Here is a 26,879-nt window from a genome sequence, read left to right as displayed (position 1 = left end):
GGGTTTATGAGTGCAGGCCTCATACTTCAATACCTCTTCCCCCACGTCCCATTAAGATTGTCAAGATAGCCACTCAGTATCTCAGATGCCATTCAGAGAATGCCCAGCCCTTTCAGGTAAAAGCAGCTCACTACCTAAGTTTTTGGGGTTCCTTAGTAATTGTTTATCATCATCAGCTCTCTCATGTCTTTAAGCAGATATTTTAAAATTTTGTTCAGCTATCAGCTTTCCAGATGCAATCTGTAGAAGACCTGGTCCAAATTACTTGATCTATAACAACTATAGAAGAAAGTCTTTTTTTTTTAACATCTATAATTTATCATTTGTTACTGGCTTCAACTTGTAGAGAAATCCCAATTTATAACAGTGTTTCAACATAATCTAACCTATTAATTTAAGGCAAGACAAAGTTTACTTTTTCAACTTGGAAAAAAATGAGTACCGATTTTTTCCCATAAAAGTACAATGAACATTTTTATTTCTGGAGCTTTCCATATGGAAAAGAAAATCCTATTATATAACGAATATTTATGCCTATAACATGTGAACCTAGAAATTAACATGGTACTACAAAACTTTCTAGGTCAGTTGACATTTTGCTAATATCCCTATATGAAAGTTTCTTAAATACTGAATACTCCTACAAATTGTATATTACATCACTCAATACTTAACTGCCAAACAGTAATAACATACTGATTAAATCAGCATTCTGTAGTTATAGTCTGTGATGATGATATAATTTTAAAATATCTGGCCTTTCAAAGATTTAGAAAGTTAGTATCATTTGAACTTATAATGTTCAGCAACAGTTTTAGCAGGAGTGATTTTGTTTCAGAGGGCTTATCCTTTACATAAACTGTTTGTTCTCTGTTTTGGTAATCATTTTATTTGTAGTAATTTTTTTCTTTTTATAAAATGCATTGTTCAAAGTTTTCAGAGAAATGGAATTTGCAGTTATCTCCTACACCCAAAGCATATTACTTATCGTTTATCAATTGTGTGAATTTCCCTTGTTCATTTGTATTCCAAATATACGAAGTTCAAGTAAAAAAAATAAAATATTTGAAGAACATTAATTTGTATTTCACTTCAAAAGAAAATTATGAAATTGATCTTGGGCAAGATACTGAATTCTTATCTCTAAAATTAACTGATTTGGAACTAGTGAATTCTTATGTGAATTAAGAATTCAGTTATATTTTTAAGAGCTGTAACTACTAAGATATACTTTGGAAATAAATACCTAAGTGAAACTCAGACTATTCTCTCTGGGAATAAATTTAAAAATACAATCTATCTATTAACCATCTTTGGTAGAAACCACTAGTTGCACTTACCTGAATTTTGTACTCCATTTCCCCCCAATTTTTCCTAGGCATATGACCATCTGGAATAAAAGCTATTTTTCATCTTTCCTTGTAGTTAAGTATTGTAAGTTTTGGCCAATGAAATTTAAATGAGGTTGCAACCTTCTCTCTCGCTATCCTCCTTGCTGGCCAGAAGGTTGATGTGACAGATGGAGTTTTAACAACAATCTTGGATCATGAGTTGGAAGCCAAGTGCTGAGGTTGGTAGAGCAAACAGACTTTGAGATACTGAATTCTGAAATTCTTTTAAGTGAGAGGAAAAACTTTTTTTTTTAAAGCCTTATTTGGAGTTTTATGCTGCTGTATCTAATCTTAACTGATACACATTTCAATTGTTGGCGTATTATTCCTTTATTAGAAATTGTAAATAAGAAATTATTTCAACACCTGAGGACCAAGATACAACAGAAGATTCCATAGGCTCAAGATTTTGACACATCCTATAAAGAGTTTTCTGTAAAGCATATCCCTTCCGTGGCATAGCAATATCGTTCTTCTTTAAAAAAGTTACTGGACAGACATCGTTTCCTCCATCACCTATATAAACAATTCGTGTATAATTCACTCCTTGTTGTAACTGCTCACCTACAAATTCTACCAAAACTACCTTTTTGCAAAGATTTTGGGGGCACCGAGCGCAAGAATGAGTGTGATGTTTTTCCACAGTGAGATGACCATTGCTATCAAATGCTGCTGGATTTGTAAACACTTTATCAAACACATCATGAAAATTGGTAGCTTCTAAAACCCAATCTATGAAGACTGAATTTGAATCTGAAATAATAATGCAGTCAAATTTATTCTTGTTCTTTTTTATAAAGTTTAAAAGTTCCACCATCCCTGGAGTGAAAGGCATTGATATCATTGCTCTCTTCATTTCATCTTCTCTTACACCTTCATCTCCCAAATACTTAAAGACTCTGCCCATAAATTCTGTCCAAAATCCCTTTTTGTAAGAATCTTGCAGTTCAATAGGAAGCTTTTTCTCTGGAGCACATTGTACAATCCAGGTGTCACTATTATCATTTATGATTGTATTGTCAAAGTCAAAAACCAACAAAATTTTCATGGTTCCAGAAACAGATTTGGGTTACCCTGGAAAAGAAGAAATATTATTTCCTAAACATATGTTGTTTTATATATCTAGCTATGAGGTGAAGTGTGAAAGTATTAGTCACTCAGTCATGTCTGACTCTTTGCAACTTCACGGACTGTAGCCCCCCAGGCTCCTCTGTCCATGGAATTCTCCAGGCAAGAACCCTGGAGTGGGTAGCCATTCCCTCCTCCAAGGGATTCCCGCCCTGGGATGGAACCTGGGTCTCTCACATTGCAGGCAGATTCTTTACCATCTGAGCCACCAGGGAAGCCCAACCTAGCTATAGTTATCTATTTAACAACTCTTACTCTGCTAAAAAACAAAGGATGAATATAAATAAGTTAAAATGACCAAGCACTATAAGACCCACTATTTAAGCACTTTTTCCTAAGAAACAAAGTTTATATCTGAGTATGTTAAATGAATGGAAAACAGAATATCTAAAAAGGATACTCATGATATTACTGTGTTCCTGAGGAAGTGATTCTTTGAGCACTCAGAATTAAACTATAGAGCAATTCAACGAGAGAAGAAATTAAACAATTGTTCCCTTAAAGTTTAATTCAGAAAAGTTGTAAAATAAGACAGGAAAAATGCAGGCCAATCATTCTTATTGTCTTTAAATTACTGACCACAAACTTATTAGTTTAAAATATTTACAATAATCTTCATACTAAATAATAGGTCATGTACAATACAGATTCTCTGTGAACTAACCAAAATTCTGACCACATTTAACATAATGTGAAATCTTGTAAACCTTAAATAACTTTTCTAAAAAGGTTTTTAGCTTGAAATCATTGCCAGTGTTAATCAAATGGTTGCTTGATGCTGTACCTGAAATTCTCAAATTACTTGAACTGGAAGTGGATTAAATTCTTCCAGACTAGAAATAACATGTGTTAACAAAACCACATTTATTTATATTTCCTCTAGATAGTTTAACTCTGGAGTGCCAAATAATCTGGATATACATGAGCAATCACATTGCTTTTGATTTGACAATTACTCAAGTCTCTGTTTTCATTAAAAGATAATAAAGGTCATTAGCTATAAATTTCAAGAGAAAAGGAAAGAATAAACTGGTCACAGATGGTGTGAATGAATATCATCATGTAAAAAAGGTAATTATATAGAATTCCCAGGAAAAGCTGCAATTAATGTCTGTAAACTAAAAAAAAAAATTTTTTTTTAAGAGTAACTGATATTTTTTGAGATATCTGGACTAAGACATTGGACTGAAAACCTCACAATCTCACCACCTCATTTAACTGTCAGAAGCTCATTTAGGAGGAATTATTATTATCTTCATCTGAAAGATATGTAAGGGTTTCCCCCGTGGCTCAAAGACAGGAAAGAATCAGCCTGCAATGCGGGAGACCTGGGTTCGATTCCTGGGTTGGGAAGAACCCCTGGAGGAGGGCATGGCAACCCACTCCAGTATTCTTGCCTCGAGAATCCCCATGGACAGAAGAGCCTGGTGGGCTACAGTCTATGGGTTCACAAACAGTCAGACGCGACTGAGCTTCTAAGCACACCTAAAGATATGTAAACAGGAGCTCAAGTATTAAGTTGGTTAGGTATTAGTTAAATGGCAGAGCTAGAATTTGGATTCAAGTCTGCCTGATTTCAAAGTTCATGCTTTAGTAACACATTCTAGTGCCTAAGAAATAGAATAAAGACTATTTAATCAGTTTAAAAATAAAATACTAAGTAAGCCAATTTGATGAAAAGATGTTAAATATAAAAACACTGATTAATTTCAATGTACACACTAACCATGATATTGTATCTATGATCTACTTTACAACCTTTATGAGGTTTTAGTAAGAAGCTCCAAAATGAAAAAAGAAGAGATCAATTAAAAATAGAAAACATGACATTTATCTATATGTGAGTGAAGTGAAGTTGCTCAGTTGTGTCCAACTCTTTGCAACCCCATGGGCTGTAGCCTGCCAGGCTCCTCAGTCCAAGGGATTTTCCAGGCAAGAATACTGGAGTTGTTTGCCATTTCCTTCTCCAGGGGATCTTCGCAACTCAGAGATCAAACCCTGGTCTCCCACACTGTAGGCACATTCTTTACCATCTGAGCCACACATGATCATATCTATATGTATTCTCTGGTTTATAATGATAGATATCCATTAGTTGAAACTGAGACTAGAGCTTATGACTCATATACAAGTAAACATTTTTGGTCTCTCAATTTAGAATATCTGGAGAATAACTAACCTAGAGGTTGTATCTCCTGTTGTATGCATTTAGATGGCATAAAATATTCTGATAGTCTGGATCCTTGAATCTCTAAATGTCTATCCAGGGGTCTCTGGCTTTCAGAGATTTAAGTGCAGAATTCACTTTCCCTAGAAACAACATAATAAATAACAATAAAGCACAGTTGACAATCCCAATAGAACTGTACCTAAGCACATTTTAAATTAAAATGCTTTTTAGGCATTCTGAATTTATATATAATTTTAAAATTTTTTGCAAATGTAACCGGGTTGAAAAGTGTTTCAAGCCTAGACTTAATTAGCCACAAGTTACTAAAATCCCTGCAATATTAACCTCCAAGTAAGATGTATCATAAACCTGAAGTTAACAAAGTTCCAACTGTGTTAACTCAGTTTCACTGCTAAGTATTCATTTTTATCAACTGTACTTTTCCTAATTTCAGATCTTTTTCTATTAGTTTTTTTCCCCACCACTCAACACAAACCTTTAAAAAAAAAAAAAAAAAACTTACCCAATTTAGTATTTCCAAGACAATCTTCCTTCAGCATACAGCTTAGGTTAAATAGTCATGACTATCCAGCTTTAAACACCAGCCAGTTTCTAACCAACATTACTCCTATGCTATATGCAGGGGAAAAAAGTCTTCTGGTCTGGAGCAAGGGAATGGAGACTTCTTAAATTCTAAAATAAAAGTATTTAAGACATTTTCAAATTGATGTTTTCTAATACGCTTTCTTTTACATCAGAAAAGTACCTACTGGCAATGGGAGAAATAAAATTTTGTTTAAACAAAAAGTTTAAATACAAAACAGGGAATGTTATGTGAATATAAGTTCCAATAAGGAAAACTAGAAGCTACATACAAGAATAGGAAACTGCTTAAATAAGATATGCACACGATAGTCACATAACAGAACATTTATTTCAGCAGTAAAAGGTTAAGATGTTCAAATTAAACAAACAAGTCACAAGAGTGTTTACAGTATAATCTCATTTTTGTTTTTTAAAAAAGAAATATCTATGTACAGTGGTAGCCTCAACTGCAGTTTCTACACTTATTTTGTAATAAAGGTGCCTCCCCCACCCCCCAGAATAATTTAAGCTCTGTTTCAAAGTGCATATGCTACCTTCTTAATTTCCCAACAAAGGGGAAAAAAAAGGAGTGGAGGTCATAGTGGGTAAGTAATTTTAGATACACTTGGCTATAAAGATCCATGGACCAGTTAGAACCAAGTGCTGTTAAGTCAAATCATAACTGAACATTATGTCAAATTGGCAAATTACTGACACCAAATCTTGTAAGATTCAATACTTTTTGTAACCAATGTAGTTAAAATTCCACAGAATTTTTTTTGAGAGGTAATCTCCTTGGGTCTCTAGTGGTTCTGCATACCTTGTAAGCAAGGTATTCACTGCCCTTTGCTCTGGACTGTTGTCTCAAAAATGTTATGTACAGCGAACCGTTTTGAAAGGCATGTATCCTATGGCAACTGAGGCAAAATTACTGATATTCTGGCTACTGCTGTTAATTCGTCACCTATCCAGGGGGCTGCATCTTCTACAAAACTGTGGCAGGCTAAGTTGTTAGCATGCAAGCGGAGTAAAACCTCTCTCTTGCCAGTTTCTGACTTTTTTAAAACTATGCTTCCAAAAACCCACCAATGTTATATGTGCAAAACTATATTTCTGTCAACAAGTATTTTTATTAATCCTTTCATACTTACCAGCATTACGATGGATCATCTGATAGAAAACCTGAATAAAAATAGTACAACCATGTGTTAGAACTTTAGTGACTAAAAATCTTACCTCCCTTACCAAATTGAGCAACTCCAATTTGATGCCTAATGTGTAAGTGTCCTACCCAACTAGCTTGTAATCATTTGTACCTCGATTTGTTAGGAAAGGATCTTTTGAAATCAAGTCTGTATCCACTCTTAACAGGTTTTTGTGTCCTTAGAGGTCTGACTGGTCCTCCAAATACATTCAATTTAGTATACTGCATTTACCGAGCGATTAAAGATTTCTTAAAGGTCCTAACATGAATATTTCAATCCAAGTTTTAACATTCTGATTAAGAAAACAAAAGCAATTACGCCCCATCTAGCCCGGACCTTGCCTTAGAAACCGAAGTATTTAAAAGTAGATTTTCTGTCAATTAATTCTTGAGTATCCACAGTTAAGGGAGCCGGGCTTTGCCCTTCTTACTCCCGCGAGAAGGTCCGGGGGCCACACACGCCAAGCCCAGGCCTCGTTCTCCCACACACCTGCCCGGTACACCCCGAAAATAGGGGCTGGAACCTAGTTTGGTGTCGTTTCCCGCGGGGTAGGATGACGAGGGGAGCACCAGGCCGAGCGCGGCCGGGTCCCCAGGACTCTTCACTGACCCAGGCCAGGGATCCGCAGCCATGCTAGACTCGGCGCGGCTCCCGCGTACTCTCTCCTCCAGCCTCGTCCGGGTGCCGGAAAAAGAGGGCCCTCGACTCGCACACCCAGCCTCGACTTTCCGCGCAGGCGCAATCTCCCTTCTCCAGCCCCATAGCCTACAGCTGCGCGTTCTTAGTTCCTCGGCGACGATTACCGTCACTTCCTGTGGCGTTGCTAAGCAACTGCGTGGTTTGGCGAAAACTCTGCCTCCTGGAGGCCGCGGAGCTTTCGCTTCAAATCGCCTTTCCAAGCTTGAGCACTCCGCGGGCACCTTAGGGATGCTGGTGCGATTCGGCAGGCGCAGTGGACAGGCGAAGGAAAGCACGGGTGAGCTGAACTGGCCCATCCCGACACAGGGATTGTTTCTGATTCCCACGCACGGGGGGAGAGGCGAGGGTACATTACCTTCTGAAACGGGCTCAACCATATAAAAACAGCACTGTGGGCATCGTCGGTCTCCGTGTGAATTAGACAGTTTTGACCATGGATGGGTGGGTAGGTGGGAAGTTTACAGAAATAAGGGTAAAGAAAAGAAGTCAGAAACTTAACAGTTGACTAGCTGGTCTGGGTCTCAAGCTGCGCAGTTGCAGCTCCAAAAGTCTGGCGTTTGCTGAATTCTCTCGCACTTAAGCTTTGTTATTCGTTGAGTGACTTGGAATGTATTTTGGAAATATAAGTGACCTCATTAGAATCTTAGCTCTACTGTGAACCTACTGAGTGCTCTTAGGAAAGTGTCTGAAGGAAAGTCTCATTTTCTTCAAATCTAGAATGAAGGTAATGTCTCACCCTACGGCATATACTCTGATATATCAGAGTGTAAAAATAATGCTATTTAAGATGCATTAACTCACATGACCTTTTATAAAAATTTGATTTTGTAATAGAAGTAGCTTAGAACACTTAAAGAACTCTATTAATTTCAGTGATTTTGGTTTCTTAAGTCTGTAAATTCCCAATTAATGTTCTCATGCTGACATTAGTACCTTGGAAACTTAGATTATCTTCATGTCATTGCTTCAGTAGCAGTCGAGTCCCTTGTGCCAAGTGAGAGCCAGCCATTCTCCCACCCAGTGGGCACTAGTGCATATTTATGCTGTGGAAAACTTAAGAAGTACCAGCAGAGGATCATGACATGTACGAGACAGTACTCAAGGGGCATGTATTGAAAAAACACAATTGTTCTCACATATTCACTTTCTTGTATATGAAGTACTGCACTGGGAGTTCCCTGGTGGTGCAGTGGTTAGGACTGGATGCTTTCACTGCCTGGACTGTTTGCAATCCCTGGTGGAGGAACTAAGATCCCACAAACCTCGGGGAGCAAAAAGGAAAAAAAAAGTGCCATGTGAAAATATTTACCTGATAGATTAACTCTGGCAGTTGGTCCAGAAGTTTGCATCTGAGCCTCACTGATACATTATATCTTCATTTGATACTGAGATTCCAAGAAGTTAAATAACTTGTCCAAGTTTACATAGTAAGGAATTGACTGAGCAAGGACTCAAATTTATGTCTTCTGATTTTTAAATCTTGTATCAGTTCAGTTCAGTTCAGTCGCTCAGTCGTGTCTGACACTTTGCAACCCCATGAATCGCAGCACACCAGGCCTCCCTGTCCATCACCAACTCCCAGAGTTCACTCAGACTCACGTCCATCGAGTCCGTGATGCCATCCAGCCATCTTATCCTCTGTCATCCCCTTCTCCTCCTGCCCCCAATCCCTCCCAGCATCAGAGTCTTTTCCAGTGAGTCAACTCTTCGCATGAGGTGGCCAAAGTATTGGAGTTTCAGCTTTAGCATCATTCCTTCCAAAGAACACCCAGGGCTGATCTCCTTTAGAATGGACTGGCTGGATCTCCTTGCAGTCCAAGGGACTCTCAAGAGTCTTCTCCAACACCACAGTTCAAACGCATCAATTATTTGGCACTCAGCTTTCTTCACAGTCCAACTCTCACATCCATACATGACTAGTGGAAAAACCATAGCCTTGACTAGACGGACCTTTGTTGGCAAAGTAATGTCTCTGTTTTTCAATATGCTATCTAGGTTGGTCATAACTTTTCTTCCAAGGAGTAAGCGTCTTTTAATTTCATGGCTGCACTCACCATCTGCAGTGATTTTGGAGCCCCAAAATACTTTCCACTTAATCCCAGCTGTTCTTAAGATAACAAGAATAAAATTATTCTTTGAAACAACTTCCAGATAGTATGCCAATATAGAAATGTCTGTGAAAAAATCGCTTAAACTTCTCTTGAAAGTTTTTAACTCATTTTTAAAAATTTATTAGAAATGAAGAACTGTGAAGAAGATCAAGTTCTCTATCCACCTCTTCTGCCTAGCAAAGTAGATCTCCGGCAGGTCACCATAATTCCACACAATGAGTGGGAAAGGATTCGAGATAGCCTAGACAGTTTGACCAGAGAAGCAGCATGCCTTCGTGCAGAAAGAAAAGCAAAGAAAGAAATGCATTTACGATCCCAAGAAGTGGTAAAACACTGGACTAATACATATGCAGTAAGTATTAACCACCTGAGAGTACACGTGCACTGAAGACTTACTCTTCTTAGTACTCTTTTATAAATATTTTTAAGATGTAAAATAGCATTACAGTGCATTGAAACACATTTTCAACAGCTTTATTTAGGTATAAGTGGCATATAGTAAACTGGATATATTTAAAGTGTACAATTTAAGATTGGAGGTGCTTATTTACCCCCAAAACCATTATTATAGTCAAGAGAATGAACATATTAATTGCCCCCCAGAAAGTTTTCCTGTACCCCATTTTACTTCCTGTCATTCCTCCCCATGCTTCCTCCAATGTCTCCAGGCAACCACTGATCTGCTGTCTATTATAAATTTCAGACAATTATTTGGAAATTCTTTCATGTTTTGTATCAATTATTCATTTTATTGCTGAGTGGTATTCCATTGTATGGCTATAACACAGTTTGTTATTATGCTCAGTTGATGGATAGACATCAAGGAGATATTGACATTTGAGCTGCAACAGAAAACAAAGACAGTTTTATGAATTTTACTTCTTTTCCATTCTGGGTGTCTTTTAGTTCTTTCTTTCTCTTTCCTTTCTTTTTGCCTTATTGTACAGGAATGGATGTTTGATTTTTAAAGTGCTTCTTGTTTTTTTACTTGTCTCTGTTGACATAATCATGAAGTTTTCATTCTTAATTTTGTTATATGGTGAATTGATCAGTATTCAAACATTGAAGCAAGACTGTATTCCTGGGATAAATGTCTGCTGGTCATATGTTATCTTTTTGATGGTTTCAGTTTGTTAAAATGTTAATTTTTGCATATGTGTTCATGAGGGATATTGGTCTTCTTGAAATGATATTGGTTTTCTTGAAATGTCTTTGCCTGGTTTGGATATCAGGGTGATGCTGGTTATTGTTATGATGGAGGATTGTGCAGAAACACAGGTCTTGAAACTGAGAAACCAAGGAGCTTCTTGAGCTATCCAGGCAGCTTCTTTTCATCTGTCTCTGACTTGTCTGTCATTCCATCTTTTTCTAGAATGATATATGTCTTTGCTGTGCCCTTCTCTGTGCATCTGTAAGATTCTCTACCTAAGAGGTACAGTAACCTGCACTTTAGTGCCATGTACATGAGTGGGAATCTACTTCAAAGTGGGGAGGTGTCCTCTGACTCCTTTTATTATCTCACCTGGGGAGAAATGCTGGGAAAAGATATTCTCATCCCCCTACAGCACTTGCCTGGATCATTGAGGAACTGAGAGACAGGATTTTTTCCTGTTTTAAATTTTTAAAACTCTGTGCAAGCATAATATCTGCTTAGAGAGTTCTCACTTTTCCCTACCCCCTCAACTTTGCATATTTCCTCACTGTGTTGCAAGGTACATTATCTGTCTTTGGGAGGGGACACAGAAAGGTTGTCTTTCCTTGCTTTAGGAACAGTGTTCATAATTTATGAATTCTCTTTTTTCTAAAAGAGGGAAGAGTTACATCATGACTGATATCATATATGTAATATGATATGTGACATTCTGAAAAAGGCAAAACCTACAGGGAAAGAAAACAGATCAGTGATGGCCAGGGGGTACAGGTGGGGGGAATAGTTGACTCTTAACGGGACATGAGGGAATTTTAGGGGAAGATGGAACCGTTCTATAAGTGACTATGCATTTGTCAAACTGTAGGCTAAAAGAGCATATATAAAATATACTGTAAAATATTTGATTTTAGAAAAGCCCTTGGTCCATAAATAGATGGGGGTGTGAAATATACTCCCTGTTTTTTTTTTTTTTTCCAGAAGTACCACACTACACCTAATACTTTACACTCTCCTGGGTGTTAAAGAAGAAAGAAATGTAGTAAGTGTCGTAGAAACATAATAATAAAAACTGCAGTATAGGCACAGGGATTGGCAAAATAATTCATCAGTAGAGAGAGCCTGGAAGCAATCCTGTGTTATACATGGGAGCCTGCCAAGTGCTAGAAATGTCATTGCAAATTAGATGGAAAAAGATGGAAATTCCATAACAGATACTGAAATAACTGGCATATGGAAAAGATGAAATTATATCCCAATGGTACAGAATATACAAAAATGAATTTCAGCTGGATTTAAGACCTAAATGTGGAAAATGGAACATTTAAAAATAAATCATAGGATAGCTTCAAGGTTTTAGGGCTCAAATGGTAAAGCGACTGCCTACAGTGTGGGAGACCTGGGTTCAATCCCTGGGTCGGGAAGGTCTCCTGGAGAAGGAAGTGGTAACCCACTCCAGTATTCTTGCCTGGAAAATCCCATGGATAGAGAAGCCTGGTAGGTACAGACCATGGGGTCGCAAAGAGTCGGACATGACTGAGCAACTTCACTTCACTTTCAAGATTTTCTTAAGATGTAGAAAATATGACCCATAAAGGAGAAAATGACTTCATCGACATGAGACATTGGCTACCTCCTCAGGGGTGTGGAAGAACACGTGAAATATGTTGTTGTTGATTTTTTCAAGGGCTTCCCTGGTGGCTCAGTGGTAAAGAATCTGCCTGCCAATGCAGGAGACACGGTTCCATCCCTGATCCAGGAGGATCCCACGTACTGTGGAGCAATCAAGCCTGTGCTCCACAACTATTATTGAGCCTCTGCCCTAGAGCCCAGGAGCCACAACTATGGAAGCCTGCACGCGCTCCCCAGCGACGGAAGCAACCGCAATGAGAAGCTCGCACATCACGAGAGAGTAGTCCCAGCTCACTGCAGAGAAGAGCCCTCGCAGCAACGAAGACAGAGCACAGCCAGAAATAAATAGATAAAGGGACAAAAGTAGCAATATTATTTATTAAATATAGAATGGAATTATGGAAGTAAATGTGAGAAACTAAGGTAAGTGTTTATCTTAGAGATTCCAGGATTGGAGGGAGAGTTCCATTATATACTTTTGTAATATTTTAGATTTTGAACCATGTAAATGTATTACCTAAAAAATTGAATTAAAGATTAGCTCATAAGTATAACCTCATATTTATTAATGGTATGTGCAAATACAATACTCAGGGAAAGCTCTAATTATAATAAATTTTGTAAGGTTAAATTACAAAATGAAAACAGACTACTGCTTTTATCTTTTTGTAGGGGATGAAAGAACAGAAGCTTGAAGCCAAAAAGAAGCGTGATGAAGAAATAGAAGCAGAAAGACAAATTCTTGATATAGAAGAAGCAATATACAAACAAGGAGAAAGGAAAAAGGCCATTGAACTTGCAAAGCAATACCAATTTTACCAGACAGAACGAGTGAAAAACTTTCATGTACTACTTGGGTTTTCTTAGATTTTATGTATATTTAACATATCTGTATATAACTAGACTTCATTTTCTTAAAATGTTGCAATTTTTTTTTTTGTAGTCAGGACTTCTTCTTAGTAGAGTTATGAAAGAACGGGATGCACAGATTGAATTCCAAAAGAGTAAAATAAAATCAGATAAAAAATGGGAGGAACAACTGAAACTCAATGTTGAAAAAGCTTTTAAAGAAGAACGAGAAAAAGCAGAAAAACAACGCAGAGAAAGAGTGGCTCTTGCTAAAGATCATTTAAAACAGTATGTATATATAAATTACCTTTTTTTGTACCTTTTTCTTTTTCTCAAAGATATAGCTTTTTTTCTGATTATAAAAGTAACATATGCTGATATACTTCGTAAGTAGAAAAAAAAATAAGAAAGAGGTTAAGAATCACTATTACTCCTTTGGTGCCTTAGTCACTAAGTCGTGTGTGACTCTGTGACCCCATTTACTTCAGCTTCCCAGGCTCCTCTGTCCATAGGGTTTTCCAGGCAAGAATACTGGAGTGGGTTGCCATTTCCTTCTCCAAGGGATCATCCCAACCCAGGGATCGAACTTTGGTCTCCTGCATTGCAGGTGGATTATTCCTTTATCCAAAGATAATATATTAGTTACAATTGTTATCATAATGCCACACAATCTAGTGGCATTCAACAGTAAACATTTATTTCTCATGTGTGTATGGTTGTTTGGGCTTGGCTGGGCAGCTTCTCCTCAAACTGTAGGACAGCTGGGTTTGCTTGTTACTGCAGGAAAGGCTCTGATCCTATTCCATGTGGATCTCATTTTGAGGTCCAGGATGAAGGGACAGCAAGCACCAGGGGAAAATTGTTTTTATGGTATTGACAGATGCTAAAGAATTAGCTTGCAAGCACATGGCTAAACCCAAAGAGAGTCAAAGGGTAAGGAAATACACTTGGCCTACCATGAGTCTGTAGTCACGTCACCGTGCTGACTTCAGTGGGACAGAGCCATAGACTTAGAATGGAAGTGAGGAGTGAGGGAGTCCATCTTTTTGAACAATAATTGCTGGGGTCCAGCCCCGGTGGAACCAGGGTGATTTGAAGGAGAGATGGATAGGCGAGGGAAAAACTTATTTATATAGAAATATAAAAGAGATTAAGAAGAAATAGTGTAGTAGGAAAATTAAGTGGAGAAAGGAGGCTGAATAACTTGGCTTACGGGGAAGACCAATAAAATCTCAGGACAAGAGATTCGCACCATCTACGTTGGGCCACCGGCGCCCACGTGAATATCGAAGGGTGCCCCGCCTTAGGCTCCCTTTTGCGCGGGTCTTAGAAGCCAGGATGAGTAAGTAGACTTGGTGAGCCGCCCAGCTCCAGATGGGAATTCAGCCTGAAATTAGCGTAAAGAGGAGAGGGAGGGAGAGGGAGAAAAAGAGAGAGAGAGACACGGCAGGGGGGGAGCCAGATTCCCAAGAAACTAGGCTGAGAGACTAGTCCGAGAACCTGGTCCATCCTTTATTGTTCAGAAGGCTTTTTATACTTTTGATAATACATGGAGATCAATGGGTAACACAAAGTTATGCAGAGTTAGCAGCCCAGATTCTTATCAAAACCAGGCTTTTCTCTCTGCATACCTAGTTGTATACACAAATCTTAGGTAATTTACATCATCTTCCGGCCAAAAGGGCCAATTAACATTTTACAGTCCTTTTCTGATAAGGTTTGTCAACCAGAAGGCTTATTTGTGTTGATCTTCCCAAAGTCTGGTGCCACTCTCAGAAAAACACTAAAGTTACATTCTTACACAGCAAAGATACAGCAATTTATAACAAGTAAAAGGAGTACAGTGATTTATAACAAAAGAAAAGTGATTAACTCAAAAGTCTAGTGTTGCTAACATCAAAACTACTATATATCTTTTTCCATATCCCGTTTACATTGATTAACATCCTCCCAGGTGCCTAAAAGATAAAGAATATGGAGGCCTGGCAGCAATCATTGAGTCAACAGTGAAATCCTGTCACCAATATGATTTTTAGCTCTTTAGAAAAGGCTCTGTATCTTTAAGATGCTTTTAAGCTTTGTGCCTCTCGCAGTTGGGGGGCTGTAAGCAATTGACAAGCTATAAGAGGTCCGGGGGAACCTGTTAGGCAAGCTAGAGAGCTATCAGAGGGGTTTAACTGAAACATCCCTTTCAAATGCAGAAGACTAAAGCCCTGATTTGACTTTTTCCAGCGAATATTAGAAGAGTGGAAAAGCAGGCAGACTCTGGTCTTGGAGGGTGGATGCTCAAGAAATTCCAGGGGGAACCCCTGAAGCCTGATCACGTCCTTGCGTTTTGTCAGGCTTCCTTCCGCATGACCTTGTCACGGGCGGGATTCCTCATGCTGGCCCCCGGCAAATAATTTAATCCAACACAGTAATTTGTTATTGTCTTGGTATGTAGCCATATAGATTTTTTTGATGTTAGTGGTAGACAGGGTTTCATTCACTGAAGTATAATTTATATTTAATAAAATCCACTTTTTAAAAAGCATATTGCTGGGAATTCCCTGGTAGTCCATTAATTAGGACTCTGTACTTTCACTGCCAAGGGACTAGGGTTCAATCCCCGGTTGGGGAACTAAGATCCCGTAAGTCATGCCCTATGCCCCCGCAAAGCATACTGCTGTATAATCACCTCCAAATCAAGATGTAGAACACTTGACTGCCCCCCAAAATTCCCTCATGCCCCTTTGCATTAAGTTCAGTCCCCCACCCTTGGCCCTTGGTAATCACTGACCCACTGATACAGACTTTTTTTCTGAGCATGTATGCTCACATTCTATAAAATAACACTGGATCCACACTATTGTTTTATGGAATGTTTTCTTCACTCACCAGTAGTCTCTGTGCTCAGTCTTGTCTGACTCTTTGTGGCCCAGTGGACTGTAGCCCACCAGTCTCCTCCTGCCTAACAGGTTCCCCCCGGACCTCTTACAGCTTGTCAATTGCTTACAGCCCCCCAGCTTCCTCTGTCTGTGGAATTTTTCAGGCAAGTGTACTGGAGTGGGTTGCTGTTGCCTACTCTAGGGGATCTTCCCAACCCAGGGATCAAACCTGTGTCTCCTGCCTTGGTAGGCAGTTCTTTACCTCTAGCACTACCTGGGAAGTCCCGAGTATGTCATGAAATCTTGCCATGTTGGTAAATGGAAATCCAAGCTGATTGTTTTTAACGTAGCTATTACTGTACATATGGAGAGGAGAATATTTGGGTGTTATTTTACTTACTTTTCTAAATAACTGATGCATGCACATAGGAAGAGGCACAAAGGGGATTCAGTGAAAAGTCTCTTCCTTGTCCATCAGCCACCCTGTGTGAGACCATTTTCCTCATACTATAGTTTAAATGTATTAATATATACATTGTATTAATGTGTCAAAAAAATAAATAGTACAGTTTAAGGACATTTTTACCATTTTTAAAGAAAAAATATTTTTATACTTATTACATCATTCATTCATTATTTTTAAATATAATTAAATAAAATAGGATATAAATTAAAAATCACCAGAAATGCTGTGATCCAGATTAAGCACTTTTAACATATGAGTGTATATTCATCTGCTCCTCAAATTTTTCTTTTAAATTTCATAAACTATAAATGAATAATCAGAGAAGGCAATGGCAGCCCACTCCAGTACTCTTGCCTGGAAAATCCCATGGATAGAGGAGCCTGGTAGGCTACAGTCCATGGGGTCACTAAGAGTCGGACACGACTGAGCCACTTCACTTTCATTTTCACTTTCATGCATTGGAGAAGGAAATGGCAACCCACTCCAGTGTTCTTGCCTGGAGAATCCCAGGGACAGGGGAGCCTGGTGGGCTGCCGTCTATGGGGTCACACAGAGCCGGACACGACTGAAGCAACAGCAGCATAAATGAATAATATGCCTGTTGTTTCAAATTCAGGCAATATAACAAAATTTGGAGTAAAATTTAGAATTTCTTACTTCCACTCTATTCAGTGTCTTTAACTTTCATTTTGCTCTTCAAAAATAGCCATTATTAGGCTTCCCTGGTGCCTCAGTGGTAAAGAATCCACCTGCCAGTGCAGGAGACACAGGTTTGATCCCTGATCCAAGAAGATCCCACATGCGGCAACTATTGAGCCTGTGCTGTAGCGCTCAGGAGCCAGTAGTGAGCCCTTGCACTGCAGCCACTGAAGACTGAGCGCCCTGGAGAATGCGCTCTGCAATGAGAGAAGCCACCTCAACGAGAAGCCCACACACCGCGATTAGAGAGTAGCCCCTGCTCCCTGCGACCAGAGAAAAGCCCATGGAACAGCAAAGACCCAGCACAGCCAAAAATAAAGAAAAAATTTAAAGTATCCGTTATTAAGAGTTTTATAGCTGTCACCTCAGAATGTTTTATTGTAGTTACTCATTTATGTTCAGGACAAGTCTCTGTCCATGGGATTTTCCAGGCAAGAATACTGGAGTGGGCTGCCATTTCCTCCTCCAGGAGATCTTCCCGACACAGGGACTGAACCCACACCTCTTATGGCTCCTCCCTTAGCAGGCAGATTCTTTACTAATGAGCTACCTGGGATGTGGAAGTATATGCTAATCATTGATTAATTGATTAAAAGGTGATAATGAGTGTATTTATATATATTAGATATGGAGAAGGCAATGGCAACCCACTCCAGTACTCTTGCCTGGAAAATCCCATGGATGGAGGAGCCTGGTAGGCTGCAGTCCATGGGGTCTTGAGGAGTTGGACACAACTGGGCAACTTCACTTTCACTTTTCACTTTCATGCATTGGAGAAGGAAATAGCAACCCACCCCAGTGTTCTTGCCTGGAGAATCCCAGGATTAAGGGGGAGCCTGGTGGGCTGCTGTTTCTGGGGTCGCACAGAGTTGGACATGACTGAAGTGACTTAGCAGCCGCAGATATTAATTTATTAGACGAATTGCAGATTTTTGTCATCAGTATTTGGAAAATATGGCCTATTTTATTGTTTGTCTTCAATCAGTATGAGAGTCTGCCTGTGACTCACAGTGGGCATGATGAGGACAGGGCAAATAAGGGACTCTGTGATGCCAAAATACCCCCAAAGAGGATTTTTGATCAACACTCTTAAAAAAATTATTGTAAAGACACTTAAAAAGGATAGATGAGGTTGAATACATCAGGGAAGTCCCAAATGTAAGCTTCTTGAGGGCAGGAACATGTGTTGATTGGCTGGGCAGGATGCGTGGATGCATAGACACAGACACCTCAGGCTGGAGCTGTCTTGCCAGTATGCTGAGGATCAACTACCAAATGTGGGCAGTCAGAATCTGTGATAAACCACTGATGGTGCCTGCTCCTGGTGGTGACGGTAGGGGGACTGAGGCTGTGGGTTGTATGGTTCAGTCGCTCAGTTGTGTCTGACTCTTTGCAACCCCATGAACCGCAGCACGCCAGGCCTCCCTGTCCATAAGCAACTCCCAGAGTTCACCCAAACTCATGTCCATTAAGTCAGTGATGCCATCCAGCCATCTCATCCTCTGTCATCCCCTTCTCCTCCTGCCCCCAATCCCTCCCAGCATCAGAGTCTTTTCCAGTGAGTCAGCTCTTCGCATGAGGTGGCCAAAGTATTGGAGTTTCAGCTTTAGCATCATTCCTTCCAAAGAACACCCAGAACCGATCTCCCTTAGAATGGACTGGCTGGATCTCCTTGCAGTCCAAGGGACTCTCAAGAGTCTTCTCCAACACCACAGTTCAAAAGCATCAATTCTTTGGCACTCAGCTTTCTTCACAGTCCAACACTCACATCCATACATGACTACTGGAAAAACCATAGCCTTGACTAGACGGACCTTTGTTGGCAAAGTAATGTCTCTGCTTTCCAATACGCTATCTAGGTTGGTCATAACTTTTCTTCCAAGGAGTAAGTGTCTTTAAATTTCATGGCTGCAGTCACCATCTGGAGTGATTTTGGAGCCCCCAAAAATAAAGTCTGACACTGTTTCCACTGTTTCCCCATCTGTTTCCCATGAAGTGACGGGACCAGATGCCATGATCTTCGTTTTCTGAATGTTGAGCTTTAAGCCAACTTTTTCACTCTCCTCTTTCACTTTCATCAAGAGGCTTTTTAGCTCCTCTTCACTTTCTGCCATAAGGGTGGTGTCATCTGCATATCTGAGGTTATTGATATTTCTCCCAGCAATCTTGATTCCAGCTTATGCTTCTTCCAGCCCAGCGTTTCTCATGATGTACTCTGCATAGAAGTTAAATAAGCAGGGTGACAATATATAGCCTTGACGTACTCCTTTTCCTATTTGGAACCAGTCTGTTGTTCCATGTCCAGTTCTAACTGTTGCTTCCTGACCTGCATATAGGTTTCTCAAGAGGCAGGTCAGGTGGTCTGGTATTCCCATCTCTTGAAGAATTTTCCACAGTTTCTTGTGATCCACACAGTCAAAGGCTTTGGCATAGTCAATAAAGCAGAAATAGATGTTTTTCTGGAACTCTTTTGCTTTTTCCATGATCCAGAGGATGTTGGCAATTTGATCTCTGGTTCCTCTGCCTTTTCTAAAACCAGCTAGAACATCTGGAAGGTCACAGTTCACGTATTGCTGAAGCCTGGCTTGGAGAATTTTGAGCATTACTTTACTAGCATGTGAGATGAGTGCAATTGTGCGGTAGTTTGAGCATTCTTTGACATTGCCTTTTTTTGGAATTGGAGTGAAAACTGACCTTTTCCAGTCCTGTGGCCACTGCTGAGTTTTCCAAATTTGCTGGCATATTGAGTGAAGCACTTTCACAGCATCATCTTCCAGGATTTGAAATAGCTCAACTGGAATTCCATCACCTTCACTAGCTTTGTTCATAGTGATGCTTTCTAAGGCCCACTTGACTTCACATTCCAGGATGTCTGGCTCTAGGTGAGTGATCACATCATCATGACTATCTGGGTCGTGAAGATCTTTTTTGTACAGTTCTGTGTGTTCTTGCCACGTCTTCCTAATATCTTCTGCTACTGTTAGGTCCATACCATTTCTGTCCTTTATCGAGCCCATCTTTGCATGAAATGTTCCCTTGGTATCTCTAATTTTCTTGAAGAGATCTCTAGTCTTTCCCATTCTGTTGTTTTCCTCTATTTCTTTGCAGTGATCGCTGAGGAAGGCTTTCTTATCTCTCCTTGCTATTCTTTGCAACTCTGCATTCAGATGCTTATATCTTTCCTTTTCTCCTTTGCTTTTCACTTCTCTTCTTTTCACAGCTATTTGTAAGGCCTCCCCAGACAGCCATTTTGCTTTTTTGCATTTCTTTTCCATGGGGATGGTCTTGATCCCTTTTCCCATGGGGATGGTCTTCTGTACGATGTCACAAACCTCCATCCGTAGTTCATCAGGCACTCTATCTATGAGATCTAGTCCCTTAAATCTATTTCTCACTTCCATGGTGTAATCATAAGGGATTAGATTTTGGTCATACCTGAATGGTCTAGTGGTTTTCCCTACTTTCTTCAATTTAAGTCTGAATTTGGCAATAAGGAGTTCATGATCTGAGCCACAGTCAGCTTTGCTGTGGGTTGTACAGAGCTGGTGCTAAATCCAGATTGGAGCTCTGCAGTGAGGAGGCTGCTCAGGGATCTCTGAAGAACTCACAGGCAAGCCTTGAGAGAACCAGCACTTGATGACTCATCAGTCAGAAGGCATCAATAGTAAGTGTTGGCTGGGGTGAGGATAAGAACCAAAATGGCCAGCAGGGTAAGGAAATCGTTGCCTTTCTTCAAACCCCATTTCTGAGGGCCCAGGTCCACAGCTTAGATAGTGTCTTGTAGTGCTGAAGTGGAAAAGCAGAAGGGATTAGGGACTTCTCTGTAACACAGTGTCACCATCTCAGCATACTGTCTGTTGTTCAGTAGGCGGGTTCTTTCTAAAGGAAAGAAACATTTGGTGTAGGGCTTAATTTTGATGAGTAATGAAGCATATTTGAAGGAAGAAAAATAATTGGCAATCCAATTATCTTGGGATAACCAAGAGTTTGGATTTGGTTTTTATCACTGCTCTTTACCTATCTGTTCTTGTCCCCAAAGAAATCCAGAAGTTTTCCTTTACAGCTTCAAATCATCCCAGTAAGAATCTAATTCATTTCTTTAAAATATATTCTATTTTTCTGCTTCACTCTCAATTTTAGTTGTTGTTTTTTTTCTTTAGAATAAAAGAACATGAAGAGGAAGAAGAAAGAAGGAGGAAAGAGGAAGAAAAGGATGCTGAGGAAATAAAACGACAGAACTCATTATATGAAATAGAAATGAAAAAAAAACAAGGAAAGAAAAAAGAAGAGATCAATGAAAGCAGGAGGCTATTTTTTGTAAGTAGACAATACTCAGAAATGTATGTCTTCAAGAAATGTACAAAGTCCAATGCCTAATTTTCAGTATATTTTTAATAAACAATAGTGGAGTAGAAAACAAGCTTACTATTAAGTTGGGTTTCTAGGTATAGTTTGAGGGGAACTATATTTGTTGTTGTTTCACATGTATGTGCTGTTACTCATGAGCAAGAATTAAGAGAAGGAGACTTTTTGTCCAATGAATTTTCTTATCCTTAAAATGAGAGCTGTTAGAAGCAACGAATGGGGTGATACATGTTCAGTATCTGCTGCACTATTAGTTTGTGCTCCATAAATGGTAATAATTGTTTTAGGGTTGTTGTAATTTATTTTGTAATTTTTAACATCTTTTTCTTTATAAAGTTATTTTTTATTCTTAAGTAACATATTCGTTGTTGTTGTTTAGTCACTAAGTTGTGTCTGACTTTCACGAAGTTACATACATACAGATTTAAAACATCAAACATCACAAATCGCTTAGAGTAGCAGTCCTTGCTCCACTCCTTCTGCTTCTTGGAAAATTATATTCTAAATAATCCACATATTTTTAAAAATATATTAAGCTTTCAAGATATGTATCTTGATTTATCAATTTTAAATGTTTTCTGTCTCTCTGTCCTAAAGAGGATTTAGCTCTTTTCTGATACTACCCTCTTTTCATTCTCTTCTCCCTAAATAATCAGGGTATAATTTTAGTTTAATCATTATTATGATTAAATGAATATTGTCCATCAAAGAGTTAATATGGTGGCTCAGTGGGTAAAGCGTCTGCCTCCAACGAGGGAGACCTGGGTTCGATCCGTGGGTTGGGAAGATCCCCTGGAGAAAGAAATGGCACCCCACTCCAGTACTCTTGCCTGGAAAATCCCATGGACGGAGAAGCCTGGCAGGCTACAGTCCGTGGGGTCGCAAAGAGTCAGACATGACTGAGCGACTTCACTTCACTTCATATACTATGATTGTATTTTTTGCTTCCATAAATATGTTTCTGTGATTAAAATAACTGTCATTGTCTTCATTTGCTTTAAAGTTGTACACCTCAATTTTTTCCATATGTTCCATCTTCTGTCAAATGGATGATACTAGTTTTCAAGTGTTCAACCAAGTAATAGTAAATTATCTGTTATTGGTTTTTTTGGTGCTCCCACATCCAGAGTCCCTCATCCTCTGCCTTCTGGACTGTTTGCTTTCTAGGCCTGCTGCTCAGCTGCCATTCTGGGCCTTCCCTGTGCCAGTTTCCTGGGTCACAGCTCCTATTTCCTCAACCTTAAGCCTTCCTCTTTCTTGGTTTATTCCTTCATCTTGCTGAAATACATCTTTGAGTAGCTTCTGAAGAAAGGCTGTAGAGGAGGTGAAATTTTTGACTTCTTATCTGGAAAGGTTATCATCTAAGGTAATGCTTGCTTTATAGTTTGGATATAGAATTCTGGGTTCAGAATTCAGAGTTGTGTATTTACTGTTTCTTAATCATCTAGCTTTCAGTGTTGCTATTGAGAAGTTTTATCCCATTTATGGTCTTCATCTTATGTGTGTAAGCTACTGTGTTTGGCTTTTTCTTTCCTTCTCTCTGTTTCTCTGAAAGCTCTCAGAATCTCTAAAATTTCACAGGGGCATACCTTGTGTAGGTCTTTTTCATTTTGCTAAGCACTTAGTTGATGCTTTAACCCATAAATGTGTCAAGTTTTCTTATTTCTTCTATAATTTTGTCCCTTTCTATTTTGTTTTCTCTGTTCTAAAACCCCTCTGGACTTTCTGAAGTGATGCTCTAATTAAAAAAAAAAAATAGTTTTTCATATTATTAGTTAGGGTACAAGCATATAACAGAAAACTCAAAATGAAAAATGTAAAAAATTACAAAATAAATTGCAACAGTACCTTAAAAATTAAACCTTTATTTGAAGAGCAGAGCTAATCATTCCAAGGCTGATATGATTCCTCCAGAATCAACAAGGAATGAGACAGCTTTTCTTTTTTTGCCTTCCTATTCTCAGAACAGAGGTGGCTTCTGTTCTCAGGATTGCCTCATGGCCTTGAATAACTGCTGGAACTCCCACCCTCCTGACCAGACTCCAGGCAGCAAGAAGAAGAAAGGATGAAGGACAGAAAAGAGTGTTCTATCTTTTCTCCTTTTAAGGAACTTTTTCAGAACTCCCACTTAACAATTTCCATTAAATCTCATTGGTTGTAATTTAGTGATGACACCTCGCTGAAAAGAAAGCTTGGAAATATAGTCTTCTAGCTGAGACTGTTGCCACTCTGAACAAAATCTGGGTTCTGCTACTTATGCAGAAGGGAAGAAGGACTCTTCAGTAGGCAGTTACTTATTCCTGCCATTTTTGTTTTTTTTTTTTTTTACTTTGAGAGTTATCCCAACTTTGTCTTCTAAATCTTCTATTGAATTTTTAATTTTAGTGATGAAAGTTTTAATTTCAAAGTATTATAGAATACCAGTAATATCATTATTCCTTTTGTATGAAATCTTATTCTTGGTTCATGAATATAATATTTTTATCTCTCCAAGTCACTTTGGAATAGGACAGACCTGTTTTGAATGCTAACTTGGCTGCTTACTAGCTATGTGACCTTGAGCTGAGGCTTTCAACTTTTAAAAAATCAGAATTAACTTTGTGTTAATTCCAGTCTTTTCTTATTATAAAAATCCTTATGAACATTACAATAACTTAGAAAGAACAGTAAAATAAAGCTTTTAAGAAATAATTCAAAACAATCACTTTTAAAAGTTTGATATTTTCTTTACCTTTTCAAGTCAACTAATCTATCTCCTAACCAGATTACAGGCTTTTAAAAGTAATATCCCATAAAATAGAAGAGTACTTAAGCATAGTAGGTACATAGTAAACTTGAGTTATAAATATGTTGGAATAATAAATAATTGCACCTAGTAACTTTTATCTTGAATTCACTTCTACTTTTGGTAACAGAAGCACTGATCTATCTGTATATCCCAGCTGTTGTGTTTAAAGGCACCTATTATTGTGATGGCTAACTGAGGTCAGGTAGTAGAATATATGCTGATATGAACAGATTTTTATTTTTTGTTTAAAAAATGACCTAGTTTAAAAATTTTTATTAGAATATACATCTGTATAATTTTTTGTATATGTGTAAAAAGAAAGCCTAGACAAGAAATTTGTTTCAGAGTAATTGAGCCTGGTGGGTGGAATTAGGCATAGGAAGATAGTAGATGTGGTAGGAAAAATTTTACACTGTGTGTTTTTAAAATATTTTAAATTTGTATGGCACATGACTATATTAACTATTCAAACATTAAATGAGATTATATTTACTGTATTTTTTAATTATGTCAATAGTATTGTTTTAGATTACATAGTTGTAAAGAAATGAGATATTTGAAAAGAAATACAGAAGATTAAGAAGATGTAAAAGTCATCTATAATCTCACCCTAGAGACAACTACTGTTAACATTTGATGCATTTCTTCCAGTTATATATTCAGTGTAAACTTAAATGTGCATGAAAAACTAAAATACACTATGGTAATGCTTTATATTCTGCTTTTTCCTACTTACTGATTGTTATTTATATCTTCCAATGTCCTTGAGAGCATAGTTTAATCGTTTCTCCATCATTGAATATTTAGAAGTTGTTTTCAATTTTTCAATATTATAAATAACTCTGAGATGAAATACATGGTACATGAAATTTAATGCCCAGCTATGATTATCTCCTTGAGATAAATTTCCAAGAGAGAAATAATTATATTAGAAGCTGACCATTTGACAGGTTCCTATTAGATATCTATATGTTGAGACTTTTCTTTGTGATAACACAATTTCCCGCCTGCCACCCCCCCCGCCCCTGCCCCAGGAACATTTGAATGATAAACATATCATCAAGGCTGTAGAACAGCAGCAGCAAGAGGAAGAAGATGAAAAGATTAGAAAATTTATCAAAGCAAAAAAGCGTCTTACACAAATGGGGAAAGAGAAGGAAGCTGAAAAACACAGGTCAGTGTCTAAAATAATTTTTGTGCTAAATAAAGTACTATCTGAAATTATTTTAAATCAGAAGTTGTGATATGAAAGTGCAGTCTTTAGGGATAAAGGTCTTATTATTTTATGTATATCAGGGCATTTAGTGACTTTGTGATTTCAGCTTGGAGCATGTGAATTGGGGTTCCGATGGAATATTGATGTCATCTATGTGGTTTGGTTCAGTTCAGTCGCTCAGTCATGTCCAGCTCTTTGCGACCCCATGAATCACAGCACACCAGGCCTCCCTGTCTATCACCAACTCCCAGAGTTCACCCAAACTCAGGTCCATCGAGTTGGTGATGCCATCCAGCCATCTCATCCTCCGTCATCCCCTTCTCCTCCTGCTCCCAATCCTTCCCAGCATCAGAGTCTTTTCCAGTGAATCAACTCTTCACATGAGGTGGCCAAAGTACTGGAGTTTCAGCTTTAGCATCATTCCTTCCAAAGAACACCCAGGGCTGATCTCCTTCAGAATGGACTGGTTGGGTCTCCTTGCAGTCCAAGGGACTCTCAAGACTCTTCTCCAACACCACAGTTCAAAAGCATCAATTCTTTGGTGCTCAGCCTTCTTCACAGTCCAACTCTCACATCCATACATAACTAGTGGAAAAACCATAGCCTTGACTAGACGGACCTTTTTTGGCAAAGTAATGTCTCTGCATCTGTGTGGTAGATGACTGGAAATACTGAATATTTCTGCTTTAGGAGATGGGTATGAGAGCTGTATAAAAGCTGGAGATGGCTTTATGAGCCATTGATATACAAGTGGCAGCTGGAACTGTGGGTACAGGTGAGCTCACCTAGGGGGGAGTAGATAAGAAATGAAGGTGACATAGTCCCTGTGGAAATCCATAGTTAAAGGTCAAATGGAGAACAAAGATAATATGAAGACCAAGGAATAGTTTCCAGAGAATGGAGGAAAAGCAAAGAAACTGCAAAGGATGTGTGTGTAAGAGAGAGAGAATTTACTAAGCAGAGAGCAGTCATCAGTGTTAGGTGACTAGAGGGAGAGAGTTTTAAAGTACAGCACTCATCAGAAGTAGAGGTCATTGCTTACCTTAGTGAGCAATTTGGGATGAGATGAGTGAAGATACAGTACATCATGTTTCTGCCTAGATTATGCTTTTCACTTGTGCAAAACCTTCTGGTGGCTTCACACCACACTTAGAGTGTTGATTATGGCCCATGGGGCTCTGTACCCATCCTAATTCCCAGTGACCCTAACTCCCTCTCCCAAACCTCATCTCTTACTGTTCTCTTTCTTTCCCTCTTCCTCACTTACACTGAGTTTCTCCTGTACCCTCTTTGGGAAAGTCTCACCTCCCTTGACTCTTTCAGATCTTTACTCAAATATTGCCTTCTCATTCAGGACATCCCTGTGTTATTTAAAATTATAACCCCACACCCCACATTGCTTATCACTTTAACGGCTTTCTTTTTTTTCATTGGTGATCCAATACTATTTTAATTATTTAGTTTGCTGTGTCTCTACCCCAACTATTGTGAAAGCTCCACAAAGGCAGAGATTTTTCATGTTTTTGTTTACTTCTATGTCCCAATAGCTGCAATAGTCCCT

General features: G+C 38.7%; 2 protein-coding genes across 7 annotated transcripts in view; one reads left to right on the top strand and one right to left on the bottom strand.

Annotated features, from left to right (window-relative positions):
- Positions 1-1,702: 1,702 nt before the first annotated feature.
- Positions 1,703-7,261, bottom strand: PHOSPHO2 (phosphatase, orphan 2). 4 transcript variants are annotated; one of them, XM_040229299.1, is made up of 5 exons: positions 7,089-7,261; positions 6,426-6,456; positions 5,213-5,382; positions 4,699-4,829; positions 1,703-2,465 (listed from the first exon to the last, which is right to left on the bottom strand). In XM_040229299.1, the coding sequence occupies exon 5, from the start codon at positions 2,437-2,439 to the stop codon at positions 1,714-1,716; it is 726 nt and encodes a 241-aa protein (XP_040085233.1). In that variant the 5' UTR covers positions 2,440-2,465; positions 4,699-4,829; positions 5,213-5,382; positions 6,426-6,456; positions 7,089-7,261; the 3' UTR covers positions 1,703-1,713. The 4 variants fall into 4 exon arrangements, with proteins under 4 accessions (XP_040085233.1, XP_040085235.1, XP_040085236.1 ...); XM_040229301.1 differs by having other exon boundaries at positions 6,969-7,227; XM_040229302.1 differs by lacking the exon at positions 4,699-4,829 and having other exon boundaries at positions 6,969-7,227.
- Positions 7,262-7,311: 50 nt separating this feature from the next.
- CCDC173 (coiled-coil domain containing 173) overlaps positions 7,312-26,879 on the top strand; it is a 31,608-nt gene continuing 12,040 nt past the window's right edge. Inside the window, exons 1-7 of one of the 3 annotated variants that reach the window (XM_040229292.1) lie at positions 7,325-7,455; positions 9,467-9,641; positions 10,662-10,721; positions 12,741-12,914; positions 13,012-13,205; positions 21,110-21,266; positions 25,137-25,276. In XM_040229292.1, the coding sequence (XP_040085226.1) occupies positions 12,744-12,914; positions 13,012-13,205; positions 21,110-21,266; positions 25,137-25,276 (662 nt within the window). In that variant the 5' untranslated portion in view covers positions 7,325-7,455; positions 9,467-9,641; positions 10,662-10,721; positions 12,741-12,743. Of the gene's footprint in view, positions 7,456-9,414; positions 9,642-10,661; positions 10,722-12,740; positions 12,915-13,011; positions 13,206-21,109; positions 21,267-25,136; positions 25,277-26,879 lie in introns of all 3 variants that reach the window. The other 2 variants (XM_040229290.1, XM_040229291.1) reach the window with 2 other exon arrangements.

The sequence above is a fragment of the Oryx dammah genome, unplaced genomic scaffold, assembly GCF_014754425.2.
Source record: "Oryx dammah isolate SB20612 unplaced genomic scaffold, SCBI_Odam_1.1 HiC_scaffold_27, whole genome shotgun sequence".
Taxonomy (NCBI): Eukaryota; Metazoa; Chordata; class Mammalia; order Artiodactyla; family Bovidae; genus Oryx; species Oryx dammah.
This window is presented reverse-complemented; position numbering and strand designations above follow the sequence as displayed.